Source organism: Leopardus geoffroyi, chromosome C1, assembly GCF_018350155.1.
Source record: "Leopardus geoffroyi isolate Oge1 chromosome C1, O.geoffroyi_Oge1_pat1.0, whole genome shotgun sequence".
Taxonomy (NCBI): domain Eukaryota; kingdom Metazoa; phylum Chordata; class Mammalia; order Carnivora; family Felidae; genus Leopardus; species Leopardus geoffroyi.
This window is the reverse complement of record NC_059328.1, coordinates 8,825,866-8,847,228: the sequence shown is the minus strand read 5'-3', so window position 1 is coordinate 8,847,228 and position 21,363 is coordinate 8,825,866. Positions and strand designations below refer to the sequence as shown.

Here is a 21,363-nt window from a genome sequence, read left to right as displayed (position 1 = left end):
TTACATAGTTCGGCGGTAGGAAGAGAATTCTGGGCAGAAGGAGCTGCGTGGATCCAGACCCGGCGGCCGGGGGCAGCGGCAGGTTTAAGACCCAGAAGAAAAGTTGCAGCGGGGCTGGAGCGGAAGGGAGGAGAGGTGCTGGGCACCACGGCCGCTTCGCACTTTACAGCGTTGGCTGCTTTCAGTCCCTGCTCCTGCACGGGGGCCCCGTGGGGGCAGGACGCTGCTGTCACTGCTGTCAGGTTCACTGCAGGGCCCCGGACACGGTGATGGCACACGGCAGGAGCTCGGTGCACACACGGTGAACGAGTGAGTGAATGACCTGTGCGGGGTCCACGAGTCTATGCTGTGATACAGGCAACAGAGGTCAGTCCCTCTGTTCTTTTTTTTTTTTTACGTTTATTTAAGTAACCTCTACACTCAAGGTGGGGCTCGAACTCACAACCCCAAGATCAAGCGTCGCGTGCTCCATCGACTGAGCCAGCCAGGAGCCCATTCTTACTTTTTTTTAAATGTTTCTTTTTGAGAGAGAGAGACAGCATGAGCGGGGGAGGGGTGGAGAGAGAGAGAGAGAGGGAGACACAGAATCTGAAGCGGGCTCCAGGCTCCGAGCTGTCAGCACAGAGCCCGACGTGGGGCTTGAACCCACGGACTGGACTGCGAGATCACGACTTGAGCTGAAGTAGGACACTTAACTGACTGAGCCACCCAGGTGCTCCTTCTTTTTTTTAAATAATTTTTTTTAGGGGCACCTGGGTGGCTCAGCCAGTTGAGTGACCGACTTCAGCTCAGGTCATGATCTCACAGTTTGGGAGTTCGAGCCCCGCGTCGGGCTCTGTGCTGACAGCTCAGAGCCAGGAGCCTACTTCCGATTCTGTGTCTCCCTCTCTCTCTGCCCCTCCCCTGCTCGTGCTCTGTCTCCATCTTTCAAAAAAAATGAAATAAAACGTAAAAACGGAAAATAAAAACACTGTTAATTTGCAGGAGTGGGGAGACACATGTAAGACATACCAGTGTCTGTGGCAACCACGGGGCTCCTTCAGTTCCGCGAAATTAAAGCATCCTTCTCATCACCTTCATGATGTGGGTAGAAAACCAGGCAAGAGGAAAACGCCAAATGCGGAACACAGGTTAGCCACCACTCTTGAGAAAGTAGGGGGAAAAATTCCAATGAAGACAAAAAGAACTACCTCAGCTCTCATGAAGCTGTTACATTCTAGCAGGGGAGAGGGGCACGCAGCAAGGAATCTCACGATCAGGAATTCAGTAACACACGAGGCCCGAGATGGACGGGTGCAGGGAGGTGAGGCGTGTGACCGGTGGGGTCCATCTGATGGGCTCGCCAGCTGAGATGTGGAAGACTGGGTAGGAGCTAGAGGGGTGAAGGTACGGGACGAGGAGAGATCCGGGCAACCCCAGGGAGGGGGAGGGAAGGACCCTGAAGGACTGGCAGCGGCTCGTGGGTAGCTGGGAGGGCAGGACAGCGGCGGGTGGGGGCTGCAGGCTGAGTGAAGCAGGCCATGGAGACACGGAGCTCTGTCCAGGGGTCTCTGCCTGTCACCTTCACTCTTGGGGCCCCTTAGGGTTGAAGACAGGCCTCATCCCCAAACTGGAGGGAGCAGTCACACCGACAGTTTGGGAGAGGCAGCGAGGGCAGGATAGGATCCTGGGGCCAAGCCCTCCTCGACCTCCCTGACATGTTGACAGGCTGACCAGCAGCAAAGATCAGGTTAAGGCTGCTGTCTTCCCAGCCCAGGCGACTGTTCCCAACGGCCCCAAGGAAGCCACTGAGACAGCTGGGGGTGCGCAGAACCCAGGAGTCAGCACATAGACAGCCCGGGGGCCTTAGGCTTAAGACTTTGAAGATGCTAACTCTTTCACATTTTAACGTCTCCGAAATTAGCATTATCTCACAGCCCGTGTGAGTGTCAGAGGTTAGCACCATTTTTCCTGGTACACAGAATAAGGGTGAGTCTGACCGTCAACGGTGTCACGCTGCCAGGAGACCATGGGTGTCGTGTCTCGCACACAGAAGCAACGAAAGCCAACAGGTGAAAACCACGTCTCCAAAAGAACTGTCCTTCCAGAGAAACCACTTACCCTGAGGACTTCATTGGACCCAGCGCTGCAGTCTGGACTTTTATGGGAAACATTTCTGTCTTGTTTAAACTTGCTATTCGGGGTCAGCTGAACTTAGGAGTTGATCTCAGCTGTAAATTTTTCGTTTTCGTTGGGCAGAAGGTACCCAGATTCTCTCCTCCCTCTGACCAAAGAATTTCTAACAAAACCACGGACTCCCACAGGCTCTTTGACTTAAAATTACATGTTAAACATCAGAAAAAGCAAACAACCGGATCTAAAAATGAGCAGAGGACCTGAACGCACACTTCTCCCAAGAAGATGCACGGGGGGCTGATAAGCACAAACAGAAACGCTCCAGGTTTGCAACTATCAGGGAAAAACACAAAACAGAACCACAGTGAGGTACCGCTTCACGCCCGTTAGGATGGCTGTTACAAAACACGCAGGAAGTAGGGCGGGCGCCTGGGTGGCTCAGTCGGCGAGCGTCCAACTCTTGATTTCCACTCAGTTCACGATCTCACAGTTGGTGAGTTCGGGCCCCGCATCGGACTCCGCGTTGACAGCACGGAGCCTGCTTGAGATTCGCACTCTCTCTTCCTCTCTCTCTGCCCCTCTCCTGCTCACCCTGCTCTCTCAAAAATAAACTTTTTTTTTTTTTTTTTTTTTTAAGAAAGGGCAGAAAAGAAGGGTTGGCGAGGATGTGGAGAAACTGGAACCCACAGAGGCCAGCCACTGAGAGCTGGGGATTCATCAGTTACTGCGGCAGAACCTCCCTCACCCTGATTAACACGTGTGTTGTGAGCCACACCGGGCGAGGGGGGACCAGGCTTTCCCGGCGTCACAGCCATGACGGCTTCCTGTGGAAGCCACAGGAGACCACAACCCTAGTTCCAGCCCTCAAAGTGGAGAAACCTCAGAAAACCACGTGCCTCCTTGGGGCTTCAGTTCCCCTTTTATTTCATGTTCATCTTACAAAACCAGGAATTTTATATCGTTCAACCTATGGGGGGGAAGACAGACACTGGCTGTTAATCCACGAGGCGGGGATATCTGTACTCACTGCCAGCCCTGCCTGGCTCTCGGCTTCCCCATCTGTGCCTGCGGCAGCTCTGGGTCCCCTGTGGCTTCTCAGGCTGGGCTGGGGAGAGCAGTCGAGGAGCCACTGGCCCAGGGACTTTAAGAGAAGCCCTCTGTCAACGGACCCCAGCTTCAGAGACCAGGAAGGGGAGAACTCACTCACGGTCCACAGCTTCAGCCTCATGCACAGGAGCCAGTCTGGGGCCCAGAGCGCCTCCCTCCCACCCGGGAGGCCATCTACCCAGAGTTGGAAGCTGCACCGAGAACCAAACTCAGGGCACTGGATCCCCTCGGCCCAGTACAGGTTGTCAGACGTGTCTTTCCCCAGGCAAGGGAACAGGCTGCCGCCAGAGCACCTCCTGGGCACTGAGGGCATCAGCAGGGCGGACCCAGCACATGTGGGAAATCTGGTGCTGCAGACGGCACTGAGCTTTATTTACAAACATGTCACCCCATCCTCTTTCACCCGTGCCCCCCAACCCTGGAGTCCCCACCTCTGTCTCCAGGAAGGAGAAGGGCCTGAGCCCATCCACCTGCCCAACCCAAGAGGGTGGGGACTACGTTCACCTCCAGCTGAAGCCAGGCAGGGCTCCCCTCTGGTGGGTGCCCTGCCAGAGGAGAGGGGTTAGGGGGGATGGCAGGGCCTCTGTCCTCCTCCGGGTGGCCAGTCCTCAGGGCTTCGGCCAGGGCACGCGAGGCTGGAGTTGTGACCGGAATGGGGTGGAGGGTGGGACTCGTGTTGGCTGGGCCTGGATGGTGAACAGGGAGGGGTCACAGGGGACCACTGTGGAAGTCGCCCCCAATTCCCACGTCATCCTTCCTGGGGAGGGTGGGGTAGTTGGCAAGGAGAAGAGCCTGGAAGGGTGCTGTGGGCTGGGCTCCTGCAGAGAGAAGCTTCCAGGCTCTGCACTCCCTGCCCCAATCCACCCCACCCCTCTAGGGACTCTGCAGACCCCAAGCCTACTCCTAGGCATCTGTCCCTCCTGGGGTACCCTGGACCATACCAGGCGGGCAGCTGACAGCTTCCGGTGCTGGGCCTCGGAGGAGACACAGGACCAAAGGTCCAGGCTCTTGGGGGCTGAGCTTTTCTCGGGCTTCGGAGGGAGAATGTCCCAGCCCAGCAGGCAGTGCTGTGGAGAGCAAGGGATTAAGGCACCTGGTCTGTGGCAGGGCTCTCCTCTGATGGGGCGCACCCCAGGGAGGGGGCTGTGCCTCTCCCCTAGGACTGCCTGTATCCTGGGTTACCCCAGGCGTCCCTTTCCTTACCCTGCTGACCCAGACCCTGGGCTCCTGGCCTGAGACGGGAGGAGGGAATGCCATGGATACTGACAGAGCACTTCCTGTATGCTGAGCTCTGCCCCACGCCTGATGGGGACTGATTCCCTGAACTACCCACCCCCCCGCCCCCGGTCGGAGGACTCATGCATTCATTTTACAGGCAGGCAGGCTAACTTTCTTCAGCATCCTTTCTCCTCTCCCCAGTCTCAGCTCCCCCAGCCTCAACCGGCAGAGGAGGGATTTCCACTGACCCCCACCCTTACCCAGGGGACATAAAGAATGTTTCTGGAGAGGCTTGATGGAAACATTAAGGACCTGGGTTCAAATCCCAGCTCTTCCACCTGCGGACCGGAGGCCAGTGCCCTCCCTCTGCCTTGTCTCATCTGGACAGTGGGACGCTTATCCTGGAAGCCACATCGTGGGTGGGGAACAGTCAACAAGCATAATACAGGTGATGGAAATGGCCCAGCCTGAACTCCAGGGATCTGGGCACCCACCCTCCTTGTGCCCAGCCTCTCTGAGGGCGCTGGGACAGTCTGTGGCCCTCTCTGGGCCTCAAGATCCACCAGGGAACCTGGGCCCCGCGCTCAGCTCCACCCAGGCCCCACTCGGCTGCTCACCCGGGGCAGGGCCAGCGTGTCAGAAGCATCGAAGCTCTTCCGTCGGTGGACGCGGTGCCGGTGCGGAGGGTCCAGGACAGACAGCGGGATGCTCACCCTGGGGGCAGGGGCAGTGGACAGAGAAGGCGTTGCTTTGGGCGCCTCCGGGCCGCTCTGGGACCCCAGCCCCGGACCCGGCCTTCCCTCCCTCAAGACCGGCGGGCCTCAGGCTGGGCTCCTCTCCTCGGTCGCTGCCGCCTCCATGGCTGCCCCCGGGTGTCCTACCTGCTCTGGCCACTCACCTGACCTGTGCGGGCTCCGCCAGGGTCTCGGGGCCCCGCTGGTCCCGAGGTGTCCTGCACAGGCGGCAGGGGGAGCCAGGATCCGAAGGCACCAGAAACAGGCGCCGGTTGACGCGGTAACAGTACACGCCTGCGGGGCCGTGAGAAGCGGCAGCTCCCTTCAGCCGGGGGCCCGGATCCCTGGACCCCCTTCCTACCCCAACCACACGGGCCCGCCGACGCCACCCGCCCCCGCCGGCAGCCGCACGCACAGGCGCACGCAGGTGTACACGTACGGAACACTAACACGCACCTGAGCTCACGTGACAAAACACGGAGGACACACACTCGCACGCGTGCGCACACACCCATCAATGTGACACGTGCAAACCCAAAGCACGGCTCTGTACGGTCACGTTCACGGACACACGTGCGCGTGCCTAAACTGGCAAGCACACACGGTATGCACGCACACACGTGTTCACACGAACGGCCCTTCCTTACGCGTCAGGCACGCACGTGAATGCACCGTGTGCTGCAGACACAAACCCAAAGCAAAGACCCAGGACTCTGTGACTGAGCCAGCACCTCTCCCCCACCCCACCCCCGGAGCGCCGACTGGAGGAAGTGGGGGGCACACAGGAAAGGAGGCAGCTGGCGAGAGGTACGGTGACAAACGGCCGGCCCTGATCTCCGCAAGTCCAGGCCTCATTGCACCCTCACCACGCCCCCAGGGCCTGCCCCACCCTGTCCAGACCCAAGGCCTCCCTCCCCGGGTCCCCGCCACCCCAGCTGCCTCCCTAGGCCCCCGAGACCTCGGCCAGGCTGCCGAGAATTTACACTCACATTCGTGGTCTTGGTCCACCCTGCTGCTCGCCCGGAGGCTGAGGGACCGGGGTCTGTGAAGTGACAGGGGTGAGCAGGCCAGGCGACGGGGTCCCTGAGCCGCCCTGCCCACCCCCTCGGCCAGCCCTGCTCACTCGGGGTCACTGTGAATACACTCCTCCTTGTTGGCTTCCCGGAAATCCTGTAGCTTCGAGAAGAAGGCCTCGGGCTTGCTGGTGATGGGCGAGGTGTTGTCCAGAGACCCTGGAGTGGGCAAAGCACCGGGGAGCTGCTGTGTGGCCACTGGCCGAGCCTTAAGGGGTGCTCGGCACAGCACTCCAGTCTACCTGCTTTGCCCCCCACTCTGCCTCATGCAGACCTGGAGGGGGCCCTCTGCTCACCATGACTGCTGGCTTTGTCTGTGCAAGCATCCAGGCAAAAAATATTTACAGAGCCCCTCCTAGGGGCCAGACACTGGTTGTTGTTTTTTTTTAAGTTCTATTTATTTGTTTTCAAAGAGAGAGAGAGAGAGCGTGCAGGAGGAGCAGAGAGACAGAGGGAGAGGGAGAGAATCCCAAGCAAGCCCCACACGGTCAGTGCAGAGCCCGACACGGGGCTTGAACTCACGAACCCTGAGATCATGACCTGAGCCGAAACCAAGAGTTGGATACTTAAAAGACTAAGCCACCCAGGCGCCCCATGCCCTCATGAGCCTCACAGATATGGTGGCAAAAGGGGCACCTGGGTGGCTCAGTCGGTTAAGCATCCGACTTCAGCTCAGGTCATGATGCCACGGTTAGTGAGTTTGAGCCCCGCGTCAGGCTTTCTGCTGACAGCTCAGAGCCTGAAGCCTGCTTCGGTTTCTGTGTTTCCTTGTCTCTCTCTGCCTGTCCCCTGCTTGTGCTCTGTCTCTCTCTCTCTCTCTCTCTCTCTCTCTCTCAAAAATAAACATTAAAAAAAATTTAAAAAAAATATGGTGGCAAGAAACTAGTCACCAAAGAAACCTGTGACACGAAACCGAATAGTGACGCCCGCCAGGAAGTAGAGCAGAGTCAGGCACGCATGCAACACAGAGCTCACGGATGACAGGACGGTGTCGGCAGGTGTCGGGGACCGAAGCCCAACCAAGAAAAAGCGAGGGAGGGAAACTGGAGACGGCGAGTCTAGAGAGCCCTTTCGAGGAGTTCTGTTATAAAGAAAGCAGAGATGGGAATGCAAGCTGGTGCAGCCACTCTGGAAAACAGCATGGAGGTTCCTCAAAAAACTAAAAAGAGAACTACCCTACGACCCAGCCATTGCACTACTAGGCATTTATCCAAGGGATACAGGTGTGCTGTTTCGAAGGGACACATGCATCCCAATGTTTACAGCAGCACTATCAACAATAGCCAAAGTATGGAAAGAGCCCAAATGTCCATCGACGGATGAATGGATAAAGAAGATGTGGTGTATATATGTGTGTGTGTGTGTGTGTGTGTGTGTACACATACACAATGGAGTATTACTCGGCAATCAAAAAGAATGAAATCTTGCATTTGCAACTAACTATATGGATGGAACTGGAGGCTATTATGCTAAGTGAAATTAGTCAGAGAAAGACAAAAATCATATGACTTCACTCAGGTGAGGACTTTGCGAGACAAAACAGATGAACATAAGGGAAGGGCAACAAAAATAATATTAAAACAGGGAGGGGGACAGACTCTTAAATAGGGAGAACAAATAGAAGGTTAAGGGGAAGGGTTGTGGGAGGGGGGGATGGGCTAAAAGGGTTAAGGGGCACTAAGGAATCTACTCCTGAAATCATTGTTGCACCATATCCTAACTAATTTGGGTATAAATTTTAAAAAATAAAAAATAAAATTAAGAAAAAAACCAAAAACCAAAAAACGAAAGAAAGAAAGAAAGAAAGAAGAAAGAAAGAAAGAAAGAAAAGAAAGAAAGAAAAAGAAATTAAGAAAAGCACAGAAAACGGGCAGTAACCAGAAGCAAACATAAGATAAAGAGAGAAACGTTTCGGGGCACCTGGGTGGCTCAGAAGTTGGGCGTCCAACTTCAGCTCAGGTCATGATCTCATGGTCCATGAGTTCGAGCCCTGCGTCGGGCTCTGTGCTGACAGCTCAGAGCCTGGGGCCTGTTTCAGATTCTGTGTCTCCTTCTCTCTGCCCCTTCCCCGCTTATGCTCTCTGTCTCTCAAAAATGAATAAACATTAAAAAAAAAATTAAAAAAAAAAAAGAGAAACGTTTCAGCGGGATAGAAAATAGCACATTGCAGCTTTACCCCTGAGCAGAGGGAAGACTTTGCTAAGTGGCTCAGCCCTCGTGGCTCGGCCTTGTCATCCGTCAACGAGGACAACAGCAGCACCCAGCTGATAGGGTCACCGTGAAAAGCAAAGGAGAGAATAGGAGTAAAGCCGAGAGAAGAACAACGCACATAATGAGCTCCAGGTAAAACCACCACTCATCACTCCTCTGGGCTGTTCATATGCTGCTGGGACCGAGTGAGGAGGAGAATCACAGGAAGCAAATCCTCTGGGAGGCTGGAGGGGATGGGGCAGAGCATACAAACGTGGGGACAGTCCTTAGATGGGAGCGCTCGCTCACCCTCGGAAAAGAGAGCGAGCACAGGAACAGGGCAGGCGGGAGGCGGATGCCTCCATTTTCCACAAATGGCAAGCAAGGCAGTGAGCTGACAGGCTGGGAAATCCTTGGGATGGGGCCTGAGTCTCCACCACCCCTGGTCCCAGCAACCCCATGGAGCACCTGCCTTCAGGAAGTAACTCAACCTCTCTGTGCCTCAGTTTCCTCCTTTGCAAAACGAGGATCCAAACAGCGCCCACCTCTTAAGGCCATTCACTCTCTCATTCAACAAGTGCTGTCTAAGGGCCTGCCATGTGTCCCACACCTAAGCTCAGGCTTGGGAAATACAGCAAGAAGACAGCTATGGCCCTGCTCAAATTCGTTCTAGCGTTCTAGTGGAGAACTCAGACAAGACACAAGGAAACAAGGGGTGCCTGGCTGGCTCCTTTGGAAGAAAGTGATCTCGGGGTTGGGAGTTCAAGCCCCACAATGGATGTAGAGATTACTTAAATAAATAAAAACTTCAAGAAAAAAAAAGAACAAGGAAACAAGACGATTCCTGGGAACAAATGATACGAAGAACATACAAATGATTAATGCCACAGGCAATGACGCAGGGGGCAGTGGCCCTACGACAGTATGCTCGCAAGAAAGGCCTAGACTTTAAGCTGGGCCCTCAGTGATGAAAAGGAACCACAGGGTGTGAACCTGGGGAAGCGCACGCCAGGCAGTAGGAATAGCAAACGCAAAGGCCCTGAGGTGACCATGAGTAAGGCAGGTTCAAGGACCACCAAGGAGACCAGAGAAGCTGGAGCAAAGAGCCAGAAAGTGGATAGTCAGAGGTCATGTCAACAGAGCTAAGTGAGGCTAGGTCATACCCCCTAAGTCTAAATGATGACTTTGGATTTTCTTCTAACTGCTAAGTATTCTGATCCCCATGTTTAAAAATTCATTCTGGCTGTCATGTCAAAAATGGATGGGAACAGGGTGGACGAAGCCAAAGGGAGAGCAGCTGGGCCACTGAGGTTGCTGGGGGTGGGGGTGGAGGGGGATGGGCAGTAAAAGGTAAAGAGTGACACGCATACAGAGTTTTGCAAGGGCCTAGCACCAACAAGTACTAAAGAATATGGCAGCTCTGACTCATTCATTCATTCAGTCCCGACAGGGGCTCAGGCAGGTATCTGGAAGCGGCCATACCTGCAATCCAGTCGTAGCCCAAGTATGGTCTGAGGCGCCAGCTCCTGTCAGGCACTGAAGACTCATCACTGAAGGTCACTCCTGGCTGAGGAGGGAGACAAAGAGGGGCAAAGACTAGGCCTGCAGGCCCAGCCCGAAGGAGGTCCCGCCTTGGGGGAAGGAAAGGAGCTGTGTCTTAACTTATACCCTGACATGGGCTCCGGGGCTCGGCCACGGACTCGGGAGCTGGAGGATAAGAACTGGCCCCCCAAGTTCCCCTTATGTGTGACTCTGACCAAGCCTCGGAGCCTTGGTCTTCCCATCTGTATAACAGGCTCATCACCTTCTTCCCAAAGTGCTGAGAAACTAACACCACCTCTTTTCGAGCACTTAGGGTGAGCTGGACATGACTCGAGGCATCTTCTGGAAGCCTCTCACCCCGTAAGGGAGGCTGCCCGTGACTGCATTTGTCAGACAGGCGAACTGACGTTCAAGGAAGTTCTATTCTCCCACGTTACCTTGGACGGCCTGCTTTGTTGATCCAGGATGGACCTCTGGGCCTGGGCCTCCTGAGGCCCCGGCCTGTCCGGCTCTCTTGAAGGCTCTGTGCCATCCGGGTCTGAGATGGCCAGTAAGGGTGCTGAGCAGGGCCTCAGTGAACCCAGGGACGGCCGGCGTCGGTATGCGGCAGGTGGGAGAGACGTCACTCCAGAGCTGGCCCCGCCAGCCCAGGACACGTCACAGGGGCCACCCTGGTGGGCACCGTGAAGGCTGGAGGCTCTCGGGGCCACCGAGGACGTCTCCTGGGACGATGGAGTCTGGGAGTCACAGCTGCTGCTGGAGTCCCGGGTTGACTGGAACAGAGAGGCCAGGTCACCAGGCAGCGGCCCGGTCACACACCCAGCTGGCCTGCACTAGGCACGAAAGCCTGGGTCCTCATTCCTGCTCCGGCCTCTGCATGTCCCACCCAGTCCCTTCCTCGCTGGGCCTCAGTTTCCCCTTCGCCACTAAACTGGGCACGCTGCACTGGAGGTCTGGGTTCTGGCCTGGTCAGGCAGCCCCCTCCACACCCCTGGGAGTTTTCAAGGCGGGTGCTCACCCCTGAGGCTGCCTTGGCCACCGACCGCCGCACAGCATCTTGCCCGACCCACAGCTGCCTCAGGAGCACCAGATTGAGCTGCCGGAGCTGCGCCGAGTCCTTGGTCTCCACCATCCCAGGCGTTATCATGAGGCTTCCTCCTGGGCTGCGGAGCCCCCTCCGGGCCAGGAATCAGGCCCAGCTCTTCTACCTGAAGCCAAAACAGCATGACACTGGGCTGCCAGTGGAGCCAGAGGCCTGGGTTCGAATCCCCGCTCTGGAACTCCCTAACTGTGTAGCCCCAACCAAGTGATTTAATCTCTCTGTGCCTCAGTTTCCTCATCTGCCAAACAGAGATGATGACAGTATCTAACGCGTAAGGTTACTGTAGAGATTTTTTTTTTTTTTAACTTTACTTATTTTTTGAGAGAGGGAAAGCAGGGGAGGGGCAGAGAGAGCAGGGGAGAGAGAATCCCAGGCAGCCTCCACACCATCAGCGCGGGGCCCGATGTGGGGCTTGAACTCCAAACTGTGAGATTATGACCTGAGCCGAAACCAAGAGTTGGCCACTTAACCGACTGAGCTACCCAGGCGCCCTATTTTTATTTTATTTTATTTTTTTAAGTTTATTTATTTTTGAGAGAGACTGTGTGTTGCTGCAGGGATTAAATGAGATAATGCATGTTAAACCTTACTATGGTACCTGGTACAGAGTGAGCATCCCACAAACGTCTCATTACTAAACTGGCCAGAGTGTGTTCGCTTACATGCCAAAAGAGAACAATCCCCTTTAACAATAAAATTTGGATAACATGTAGAAATATGCAGATATTAGGATAACATGTAGAAAACAATTAGGGCCAAGTCTACAAATGTAAAGTATTATAACTTGTGACTCCAGCACAAATCAGGCTCCTGAACGGGCTCTTCCCTCTATCCTGCCCACCGTTCCATTTTACAAATGAAGAAACCAAAGTTCAGAAAAGTTAACCAACTTGCCCCACGTCACACAGCTAGTGACAAGGCCAGGATTTGAACCCAAATCTGGCTACAGGGTCCATGGTCACTCCAGCCTCTCCCTTGTGCAGAGAGGTGCTTGGGAAGCCTTCTCCTCTCCTCATTCTTTACCCACCCCCCACCCCTCAGGGATCCAGGCTCAGGAACACAGAGATGCTTCTGGAAGGGATTTCTGCAGACTAGGGGAAGGCGCTGCCTAATCCTCTCAGGGCTCCAGGCCCAGGCTCCACCCAGAAACTCAATGTCCCGGAATGTGCACCATCCCGGTTTTAACACTGGGTCGGGCCAGACCCTACTCGCAGAAACCCGGCCCGACCCCCAACCCTCCCTCCCACCCACACTTCTGGATCGCCGTCACCAGGAGCCCCCTTCTCAGGGCAAGGCTGCAGGGGCTGAGGTCGAAAAAACAGACTACACCGGACACGCCCCCACACACGCGTCCCGAGTATAGACGATTCTTGCTCCGGCCGCGCTCTGGGAAGCTAACACCGGCGCAAATGCAACGGGAAGGCGACGTTCACAAGACAAACAGGGGCAGCAAAACTGCCGGGAAAAGAGGCTCAGCCTCCCCCTTCCTTCCCATCGCGGTCCCCGGATCCTCCGCGTAGGCGCACGTGGGGCCTCCCGCCGAGTCCTTCCGCCTCACGGCGGCCCCGCAGCTTTCGCTCTCACCTCCTGGAAGCCTGGAAACCAGGAAACCTGGAAACCCGCAAGCCTGACGCCGCTTTCGCAGTCCTTAGTCCCGCCCTTCTCGCCCCACGCGTCGCTGCCGCTGGGGGCGGGGCCAGATCCGGCCGTCCTGATTGGTCAGATTGCGGGAGGAGTCGGACGCTCCTGCGAACGTTACTCGGCATTCCGAAGCGGCAGTTTCAACATTGGGGCGGGACTAACAGAGGGACTCAATAGCTGATTGGTCAATTTCCAAGGTCGTGTACTGGACGTCAACTATCGGTCTGGAGCGGGCTCCCGGAGGGCGAGCTCCGATTGGTCAGGATGGGGCGGCCGAACTCGCGGGGTTTGGCTGGGGCAGTTTCGAAGTCTGGACCCGGCGCTGCTCCGGCTAAGCAGAATTCTGCTGAGGGATGCCAGGCGGGGCTGGGGTAGGCGGTGGCTGGAGACCCATTCTTCCATACTTTCTTTCCGGTATTTATCGTGCCTACCTTGTGCTAAGAGGCACTGTACTAGGCATTGGGGGAGGGGGGGGGGCAGAGAAGGATGAAGAGGGGTCCTTGCCTGGAGGAAAGGGAGTAAATTAGCACGAATACAGATACCTATAATGTATGCGGAGTGCTATGTTCCAGGTATTTTCCATAGGCCAGTGCATGCCAGCCCCATTTTACAGCGAAAACAAAAATGAAGCCATAAAAGATGAAGTGACTTGCTCAGAGCATTTTTAAACTAATCAGCTTGATTCAGCAAATTAACAGAGAGAAAGGAAGAAAGGATAGGAGGGAGGAAGGAAGGGGAAAAAAAGGGGAAAAAAGGAAAGGAGAAAGAGAAAGGGAGAGAGGGATCATTTTGGGGTGATGGACATGTTCTAAAATTGGATTGTGGTGAAGGCTGCACGACTTTGTAAACTTGCTTAAATGATTGAATGTTGTGGTATGTAAATTACACCTCAATAAAGCTGGGTTTTCTTTTAATTGAATTCGTATCCTCTATACAATCCAGTCATTCTACCCCTAAGCATTTATCCAAGAAGAAAAAAAATTGTCCATACAAAGATTTGCATAGGAATGTTCACAGCAGCTCTATCCAAACATCTGTCAACAGGTAAATGGATAGACAAATAGCGGTATATCCATACAATGGATACTACTCAGCAATAAAAATGAATAAACTATTGATGTGCACAATACACAATATGGATGCATCTCAAGACAGTTACACTGCATGGAAAACAAAGAGTACATACTGTACTTTCCATCAGTATAAAACTTTAGAAAATGTAAACTGATCTATAGCTCTATAGCGATAGAAAGATAAGTGGTTGCTAGGAGATCGAGTGGAAGGAGGCATGGTAAAGGGGCACGAGGAAACCTTGGTGGTGATGGATACGTTCACTGTCTGGGTTGTGGTGATGGTCTCATGGTGCATGTGGTGCATATATATGTCTAAAGTTATTAAATTGTACACTCTAAATGTGCAGTTCTATATAAATTATCTTATTTTTTAAGATTTTTAAAAATGTTTTATTTATTTTTGAGAGAGAGAGAGAGAGACAGAGTGCGAGCGGGGAAAGGTCAGAGAGAGAGGGGGAGACACAGAATCTGAAGCAGCTCCAGGCTCCGAGCTGGCAGCACGGAGCCCGACGCGGGGCTCGAGCTCACGAACCATGAGATCATGACCTGACCTGAAGTCGATGCTTAATGCACTGAGCCACCCAGGCGCCCCTAAATTATATCTTTTTAAATGTTTATTTATTTCTTTTGAGAGAGAGAGGAGGAGGGAAGGGGCAGAGAAAGAAGAGAGAAAATCAAGCTGCACTTTGCAGAGCCCAACCCAGGGCTTGATCCCACGAACCATGAGATCATGACTGGAGCCGAAATCAAGAGTCAGACGCTTAGTGAACTGAGCCACCCAGGCGCCCCTATAAAATTGCATCTTGGTAGGAGTGCCTGGCTGGCTCAGTTGGTAGAGCATGGAACTTTTGATCTCAGGGTCATGAGTTCAAGCCTCGTGTTGGGCGTAGAGCTTACTTTTAAATAAATAAATAAATACCCAATAAAGCTGTTAAAAGATGTGAAGCAAGTAAAGGAAACAAGAACTTGGCCTCATGGGGCACATTGTGTTTGTAGTAGCTGGAATGGACGGCTGCCACTTTCGTGCCACCACGCCCTCTCAGGAGTGGCCCTGAGGACAAAGACACAGGCTAATCCTTGCCCCAGTGGACACAGCTGTGTGCTTCACACTTGGTCACCTACACATAAAGAGGGATGTGCAGCCTGAGGAACAGACACGCACAATGCCCTGGGTGGTGGCAAATGGCTGGCGGCCTGGAACCTGGAAGGAAAAGTTTGGAAGATGGGGGGGGGGGGGGGGCAGGAGAACTGGGGAAGGGGTAGGAAGATGAACCTGTGAAAACCAATGGGAGGGGCACAACGGATTAAGTCTCTGGGTCTCACGTTTCCAGTCCATCAGAGAATGTCCGATGCAGGGGAGAAGGTTGGTCAACAAACAGCTGGAATGGGGCATCTGGGTGGCTCAGTTCATGATCAGCTCATGATTTCAGCTCAGGTCATGATCTCACGGTTCCTGAGTTCGAGCCCTGCATCAGGCTCTGCGCTGACAGTGCGGAGCCTGCTTCGGGTTCTCTGTCTCCCTCTCTGTGCCTCTCCCGCTCGCTCGCACTCTTATCTCTCTCGAAATAAATAAATAAACACTTAAAAAAAAAAAAAAAGTAGCTGGAAAGGCTGATGTGCTGCTAGATGTCAGCAGGCCTCCCTCCTCAGCCACCTTAGAGTGGGTACGGGGGGCCCAGGGACAGACAGAGCAGCCAGGAGGAGAAGGGTCAAAGTGGCCTGGGCTCCTCTCCCAAAGGCTCGCGGAGGTCCCTCTGCCACCGAACGCCCGGTCTGCTGAAGCAGGAACAAAGCTGAGCCCTCGATATACCATCTCCGAGGGACCAGCCAGCCACTGGTAGCAGGTCGATGGCTTCAGTCCCCTGATGGAAGGGGGCCATTTGTACCTATTGAAATTGATACTATTCTACATACCAGCTCCCCCGACCTGCTTGCGGGGCCCTCCCCCGGACGGCCATGTGAGGGCTTTAGATCACCTGAATGCAGTGACCCGGGACACACACATGGCCTCACGCCAACGTGCCAGAGTCCAGCTCCCGCGGGTCCAGGGGTTCCCGAAGGATGAACGGCGTTGGCGAAAAAGTGAAAATAAAACTAAAATAAACCACTAAAATAAAAACAGACACAGACAACAGCAGCGTGTTGAACTGGCCGATTTATCGTAGCAAACGCGGCATTATATTTGCTAGTGATTTCCTTGTAACGTACGTCATCTATGTTTTCTGGCTTTACCCAATTCTAAAATTGTTCCTTGGTGTCATCACCCAAAAAGGAATAACATGATTGGTTTTTTTTTTTTGGTAACGTTCCCTCCTGCCCTTTGCATATTGATTAATTTCTTTCATTGTTTTTATTATGTATCTACGTTTATCTGTAATCTATAAAGTACTTGCTTTGCTGTTTTCATGAAAGGTCATTTATCTCTCAACACCTCAAGTGGAACAGTTACAGGGACATGACCTCTTAGTTGTTTCCCTGAACCATTCGTGGTTTTGAAAAACAAAAGTGTTCGCCTGGGTCCGAGGTGCCAGGAGGGGGGCCGGGAGGGCCTTAGAAACCCACGCCTTACACGTTCTCAGAGAGACCCTGCACCTAGGAACCAATGAACCATTCTGTACTTTAACCGACTAGGTTCAGTCATCATCTGGAATGCTTCCTGGGGGCCAAGTGGGCCCAGGGGTTAGAGTGACCTGCGTGCATAGATACGCTCCTTAGTTACCGGAGTGGGGCTTTCGGATCCATATGTCTCTCCTTCGTTGGCCGCCTTTGCTGGCAAATGCATGAGGCTATCCTTCCTGTGAGTAGGAGTCTCCATAGGGGATGGCAAGGGCTAAACGTAAGGCCGCACATGTTCTTGCGGAACCTTATTTTCTTCCCTAATGGTTCTTTTCCCAGGGGGCCTGTCGAGGGCAGCTCCCCAACAGACAATACCCCAGGTAGTCTTAAGGCCGAATTACCTAGAAGCGGGAGGACAAGAAGCTTCACTGTCGGTGGGCCGCCCTGCCGTCGCCAATCCGTCCACAGCCCGGGCTCTGCCACTCAGGCTGGGAATAGCTCGTCTTCCAGCACCAAAGGGCCCATTTTTTGGCAAAATGTGGAACAATGGGCATCCGACTAAAGGGTCCACCGATCTCACCAGGAACCCCAACACCCAGGTGGCACAGCCTGAAAGGACCAAGCTCAGGAACCATACCTCGTAGCTCTATTCTCTAAGGAGCTGAGATACACCACTGTGTCCCCTGCGGCTACAACACACGGGTACAGGAAGCAGAGGGTGGAAGTCAAAAAGGCCTCTCCCCTCATCACTCCAATGACCCACTTCTGGAGTTTGTGTTTCCTGTGCCTGGGGGTAGGAAGCTTCTGCCCAGGGACACAATAGGGTCCCATCAACTGGAAGATGTGACCTGGTCATTGGCCCCCTCCTGCTGGCAGACCAGCGGGCCTGTGCGCTCACCCGGAAGAGCCAGGGCTGTGCAGTGGGGCAGGGGGGTGTCGGGAACCCCCTTGGGTATCTGGCTCTTGGTGTTTCCACACCCACTGCTAATAGTAGGTGGCAACCGCGGCGATCACAGCCCAGCCAGGGCGTGACGACCAAGGGCTGGGATCCCCAGGGATGAAGTCTGGATCACCCCACCAGGAAATAACCAGAGCAGCTGCAGCACGAGGCATAAGGGAGATCTAGGATGGGGGCGGACGAGGGACCAGCTGTAGCAGCAGGGCCTGTAGCCAGGGCCGCTGGTCCTCTGAGGCAGAGCCGGTGCTGGCTACCGCCTTGTAGGGCTCTGTTGGGTCAGACCCAGACCCCGCCTCTCAGGAAAGAAGGGAGAGAAGACAGCGCAGCTCTGAGTGAGTTGAGGGGTGGGCTGTCTGGCACAAGCCTTCTGCACCCCTTCAGACCCTCCCGGCCTCCCTTGCCTGTTGTGCTAGCTCTGCCTGAGCCGAGTGATGTGCAGCTTACACAGCCTGCCCACACCCCACCCCCGGCCCACACCTGCCCCGCGCCCCTCACCTCCACCACCCGCCGTGGGCCTCAACGCGGGGCCCCGACGTTCGTATGCACGATCCAGAAACGCGGAGTCGGTGCCCCAAGGGGCAAATCTTCCACCGAGGGGAGGAGAGAAATAGTGGATAAATTCTTCCCCCTTCCTCCCCACCAGGAATGGTACCGGGCATCTCAAGGTCACAGTCTTATTCTGCAGGCACGTGTAATGGTAGCCAGCTGGATAAAGCATCCTTCTGCTAGCTCTCCCTCCTTCTCATTTTCTCTCCCTCCCTCCCTCCCTGCTCCTCTCTGGGGTTGTTCTGCAGAATAAAATGAGGGTGCATGAGCCTTCCGCTTGAAGCTCTGCTTCCTGGGGAAGTCTGGACAAAGCACCATCCGTGTGCTGACCCCCCAGTGTGTGTCTCGGGGCCAGACTCCTCCTGAGCTCCAAGTTCTCGTACCCAGCTACAGCAGAGGGACCTTAGGCTGAACAGGTCCAACACGGAACTCCTGATTTCCCCCAAACCTGCTCCACTAAAGCTCTCCCATCCTACCACGTGCCCAGAACCCTGAGTCATCCGTGAGTCACGACGTGGCATCTGTCAGCGCATCACATCATTTCTGTCCTCAAAAGGCCTCCAGAACCTGACCACTTTTCACCACCTCCATCGCAGGACCCCATTAAGATGGAGGTCAGCTCACGTGACTCCTCTGCCCAAAGCTCTCCAATCGCATCTACCTCACTGAGAGTAAAGCCAAAGTCCTTACCCCTAAGATCCCGGTCTGCCTCCAGTTCTGTTTCACACCTAATCTCCTACTCCTCTCTCCTTCCGTCACTCTGCTCCAGCCTCACCAGTCTCATTCTGTTGAAGACGTTGGGCATGCTCCTACCTCAGGGCCTTTGCACACGCCGGTCCCTCTGTCTAGAACGCACCGCCCCAGATATCCACAGGACCGGTTTCATTCCCCCACCGTCTTCCTCCAAACGTCGTCTTGATCAGTTGGACTGCGTTAAGAACTTCTCGTCAAAAGACACCAGTAGAAGAATGGAAGAGGGCCCACCGGATGGGAGAAGATCTGAACAAGACGGGGAAAGGGACAGAACACGGGAGAGGCACATCACCCCTGACAGAGAGGACAACTGGGGTGTGAGAGGTGCCTGGCCTCATGGGTCACCAAGGAAATGCAAATTAACCCCACTACAGACCCCTGGAGAGACCAAACTCGAAAGGGCTGACACTATCTAGTCGTCAAGGACGAAGTGCATCCAGATGCAAAGCCGTGCGCCGGCTCAGCCCGCCCAGCAGGTCTCCTGCACACGTGCCCCACAGAACGGGTCCTGTGTGCACCAGGGGAAGTGCTAGAACGGCCCAAGAAGCACTGTTCATAGGCCTACCCCAACCTCACTCCCATGCCCTTCCCTGCCTCACTCATCTTCCCCCATGGACCTTATCTTCTGATACATTATGTCTTTGACTCCATTGGTTTGGCCTACAGTCTGCCTTCCCCCGGTAGCATACCAGCTCTAAAAACACCAGGAAGTTTTACCCACTTCATCCATTGCTGCCACTTCTAAAGTTTTGCACCGTGCCCATTAGCACCAGCAGGCACTCGGTATTTCGCTGAATTAATCAAATTCCTCGTTTGCACAAGGAGGCAAAGAAGTCACTGATTTTTTTGAGGAGATTTGGGTGCATGCGTCTACACGCCTGACACACCCAAGTTCTCATTAAAAGTTGGCTGTTCTCATCTCAAGCCTGAGAGTCTGACTCAGAGACCGAGATCTCTGTCCTGGAGGACAGAGTGGATTTACCTGACCTCTGTGAAGAGGGCCCAACCTTAGAAGAGCGGTACATTCTGGCTACATACTTTGTGATTAAATAGGGACGTTGTTACTGGAGGACCGAAAATCCCACCTCTTGGGATTCCTCAGAACTCTCAGTGGGCAGATGAGGTAGGTTGAGAAACCACAGGCATCTGGTCTTGACTGGGGAGAGAGAACCAGGCGGTGTTGAGTGAGGAACACCCCTCTTGGAAGATGGGTCATCACCTCGGAGTAGCTGGTGAACAATTCGGTGCATTGCAAACAGCAGCTGAAGAGAAAATACACAGAGAAAGGGTACCGAGTGACCAGAAATTTTTGGTTTCACCTATACGTATATGCGCGTGTGTGCTCGTTCATCGTGTTTCTAATTGTGGGTAAGGGTAAAAAGAAAAAAAGAAAAAAAGTTTGAAAGCCGCTGGACTTTGGGAAATTAGGACTTGGGCTCCGATCCAGGCTGCATCAGCCCTCCAGCTGCTGAGATTTGAACATTTCAAAGCCCCTAGTGCCATGCCTACTTTTAGGAAGTTTCCAGGAACATTTGTTAACCCTGGCTCCCAACCCCAGAGGGCTGATAATGTGTGTTACCGGGACAGGATTCGTTAATTCAGTGGGTAGTTACTGAGTTCTGATTCTGTGTCAGGCACAGACCAGTGAACAAAACAGACAAAGCCTCAGGCCTCGCAGGGCTTACGTTCTAGCACGTGGACACACAAAACAAACAGTATTAGGTGTTGGAGGATGGCTGTTAGGAAACACATCTATTCCAAATGCTGCAGGGTGAGGGGCCTGAGAAGCGCCAGGCAATAGGGGCAGAGACAGGGATTTTAAATAGGGTGGTCTGGGTAGACCCAGACCACGAGAGAACATTCCGGCAGGCTTGGAGGTTAAAGAATTAGCGGTGGCAACGTCCAGAGGAACAGGCAGAGGGTCAGCCTGTGCAAAGGCTTAAGGTGAGTGCCTCGCAGTCCCAAACAGCAAGAAACCGGTGTGGCCAAAGCAGAGGGTGTCAGGGAGCAAGGGGCAGACAGAGGCAGTGCAGACCCTGAAAGGCCACCGGGACGATTCGGGCCTGTTCTGGATGGGCCAGGAGCCAGGGTAGAGGAGTAATGTGAGCTGAGTTCTGGTTCAAATCTGTGGCGAAGTCACTGGCTGCCTGCTGCCTCGAAACAAGCACAACGGGGCAGGGGTGGGAAGAGGGGACGGGTTAGGTGGCAGTGACCGGGGCCGGAGCAAGGGCTGTGAGGGACCGGGGAAGCGGTCAGGGTCTAGAGGCATTTTGGAGACCAGAACTGACAGGTTGGATGAAGCGAGCGACACCGGGGTCCAGGATGATGCCCCAAGTTTGTGGCCCGGGAATGTGGAAGGATGAGGCTCCCACCCACTGCAGTGCAGGGAGTGGGGGCGCCAGAGCCCGGGGGGACAGGTGTGGGCCAGGGAGGCTGACTCGTCCCTGCTGAGGGCCCTTCAAAAAACAGAAAGAAAAGCTCCCAACCAAGTTCTCAGAAGGCAAACTAGGGTGGGCCAGTCTGAGTCATTACTTTTTAAGTGAAAAATGAATGGCTTGGAGTTACAGCGAAATCTGTCAAGAAATCACTCTAGATTTCTGGTTCTCAAAGATCAGTTATGTCCGTTGTTCTTCTGAGAGTATCAGCGTCCTTCCAAGAGTAAGAGGAACCCACAGGCAGATTACAGTTGGAACTTCCCCTAAATAAACTTAAGGTCATTTCAGAACGCGGCCTGCAGACCCAGGTTTGCGTTAAG

At 54.3% G+C, this 21,363-nt stretch overlaps 1 protein-coding gene and 1 non-coding gene across 4 annotated transcripts; one reads left to right on the top strand and one right to left on the bottom strand.

Annotated features, from left to right (window-relative positions):
• Nucleotides 1–3,010: 3,010 nt before the first annotated feature.
• On the bottom strand, nt 3,011–12,747 carry LOC123597194 (migration and invasion inhibitory protein). Of its 3 annotated transcripts, none has more exons than XM_045475666.1 (10): nt 12,666–12,747; nt 10,998–11,187; nt 10,417–10,752; nt 9,920–10,004; nt 6,298–6,406; nt 6,164–6,216; nt 5,339–5,468; nt 5,058–5,154; nt 4,164–4,289; nt 3,011–3,908 (listed from the first exon to the last, which is right to left on the bottom strand). In XM_045475666.1, exons 2-10 carry the CDS (start codon nt 11,124–11,126, stop codon nt 3,831–3,833), a joined length of 1,143 nt encoding a protein of 380 aa, XP_045331622.1. In that variant the 5' UTR covers nt 11,127–11,187; nt 12,666–12,747; the 3' UTR covers nt 3,011–3,830. The 3 variants fall into 3 exon arrangements, with proteins under 3 accessions (XP_045331622.1, XP_045331620.1, XP_045331621.1); XM_045475664.1 differs by having other exon boundaries at nt 10,998–11,189; nt 12,684–12,701; XM_045475665.1 differs by lacking the exon at nt 12,666–12,747 and adding an exon at nt 12,333–12,625.
• A 1,862-nt stretch (nt 12,748–14,609) lies between these two features.
• Nucleotides 14,610–14,682, top strand: TRNAK-UUU. Its single transcript has one exon. It is a non-coding gene; the product is annotated as a tRNA-Lys (tRNA).
• Nucleotides 14,683–21,363: the final 6,681 nt, after the last annotated feature.

Bases quoted from the DNA above. Each gene is read 5' to 3' on its own strand.
- LOC123597194 (XM_045475666.1), bottom strand. From the start codon at position 11,126: ATGATAACGCCTGGGATGGTGGAGACCAAGGACTCGGCGCAGCTCCGG. The intron at 5,155-5,338 runs GTGAGTGGCCAG...CCCTGCCCCCAG, and splicing joins GCGGAGCCCGCACAGGTCAG to GGTGAGCATCCCGCTGTCTG. The intron at 4,290-5,057 runs GTGAGCAGCCGA...TGCTCTCCACAG, and splicing joins ACACGCTGGCCCTGCCCCGG to CACTGCCTGCTGGGCTGGGA.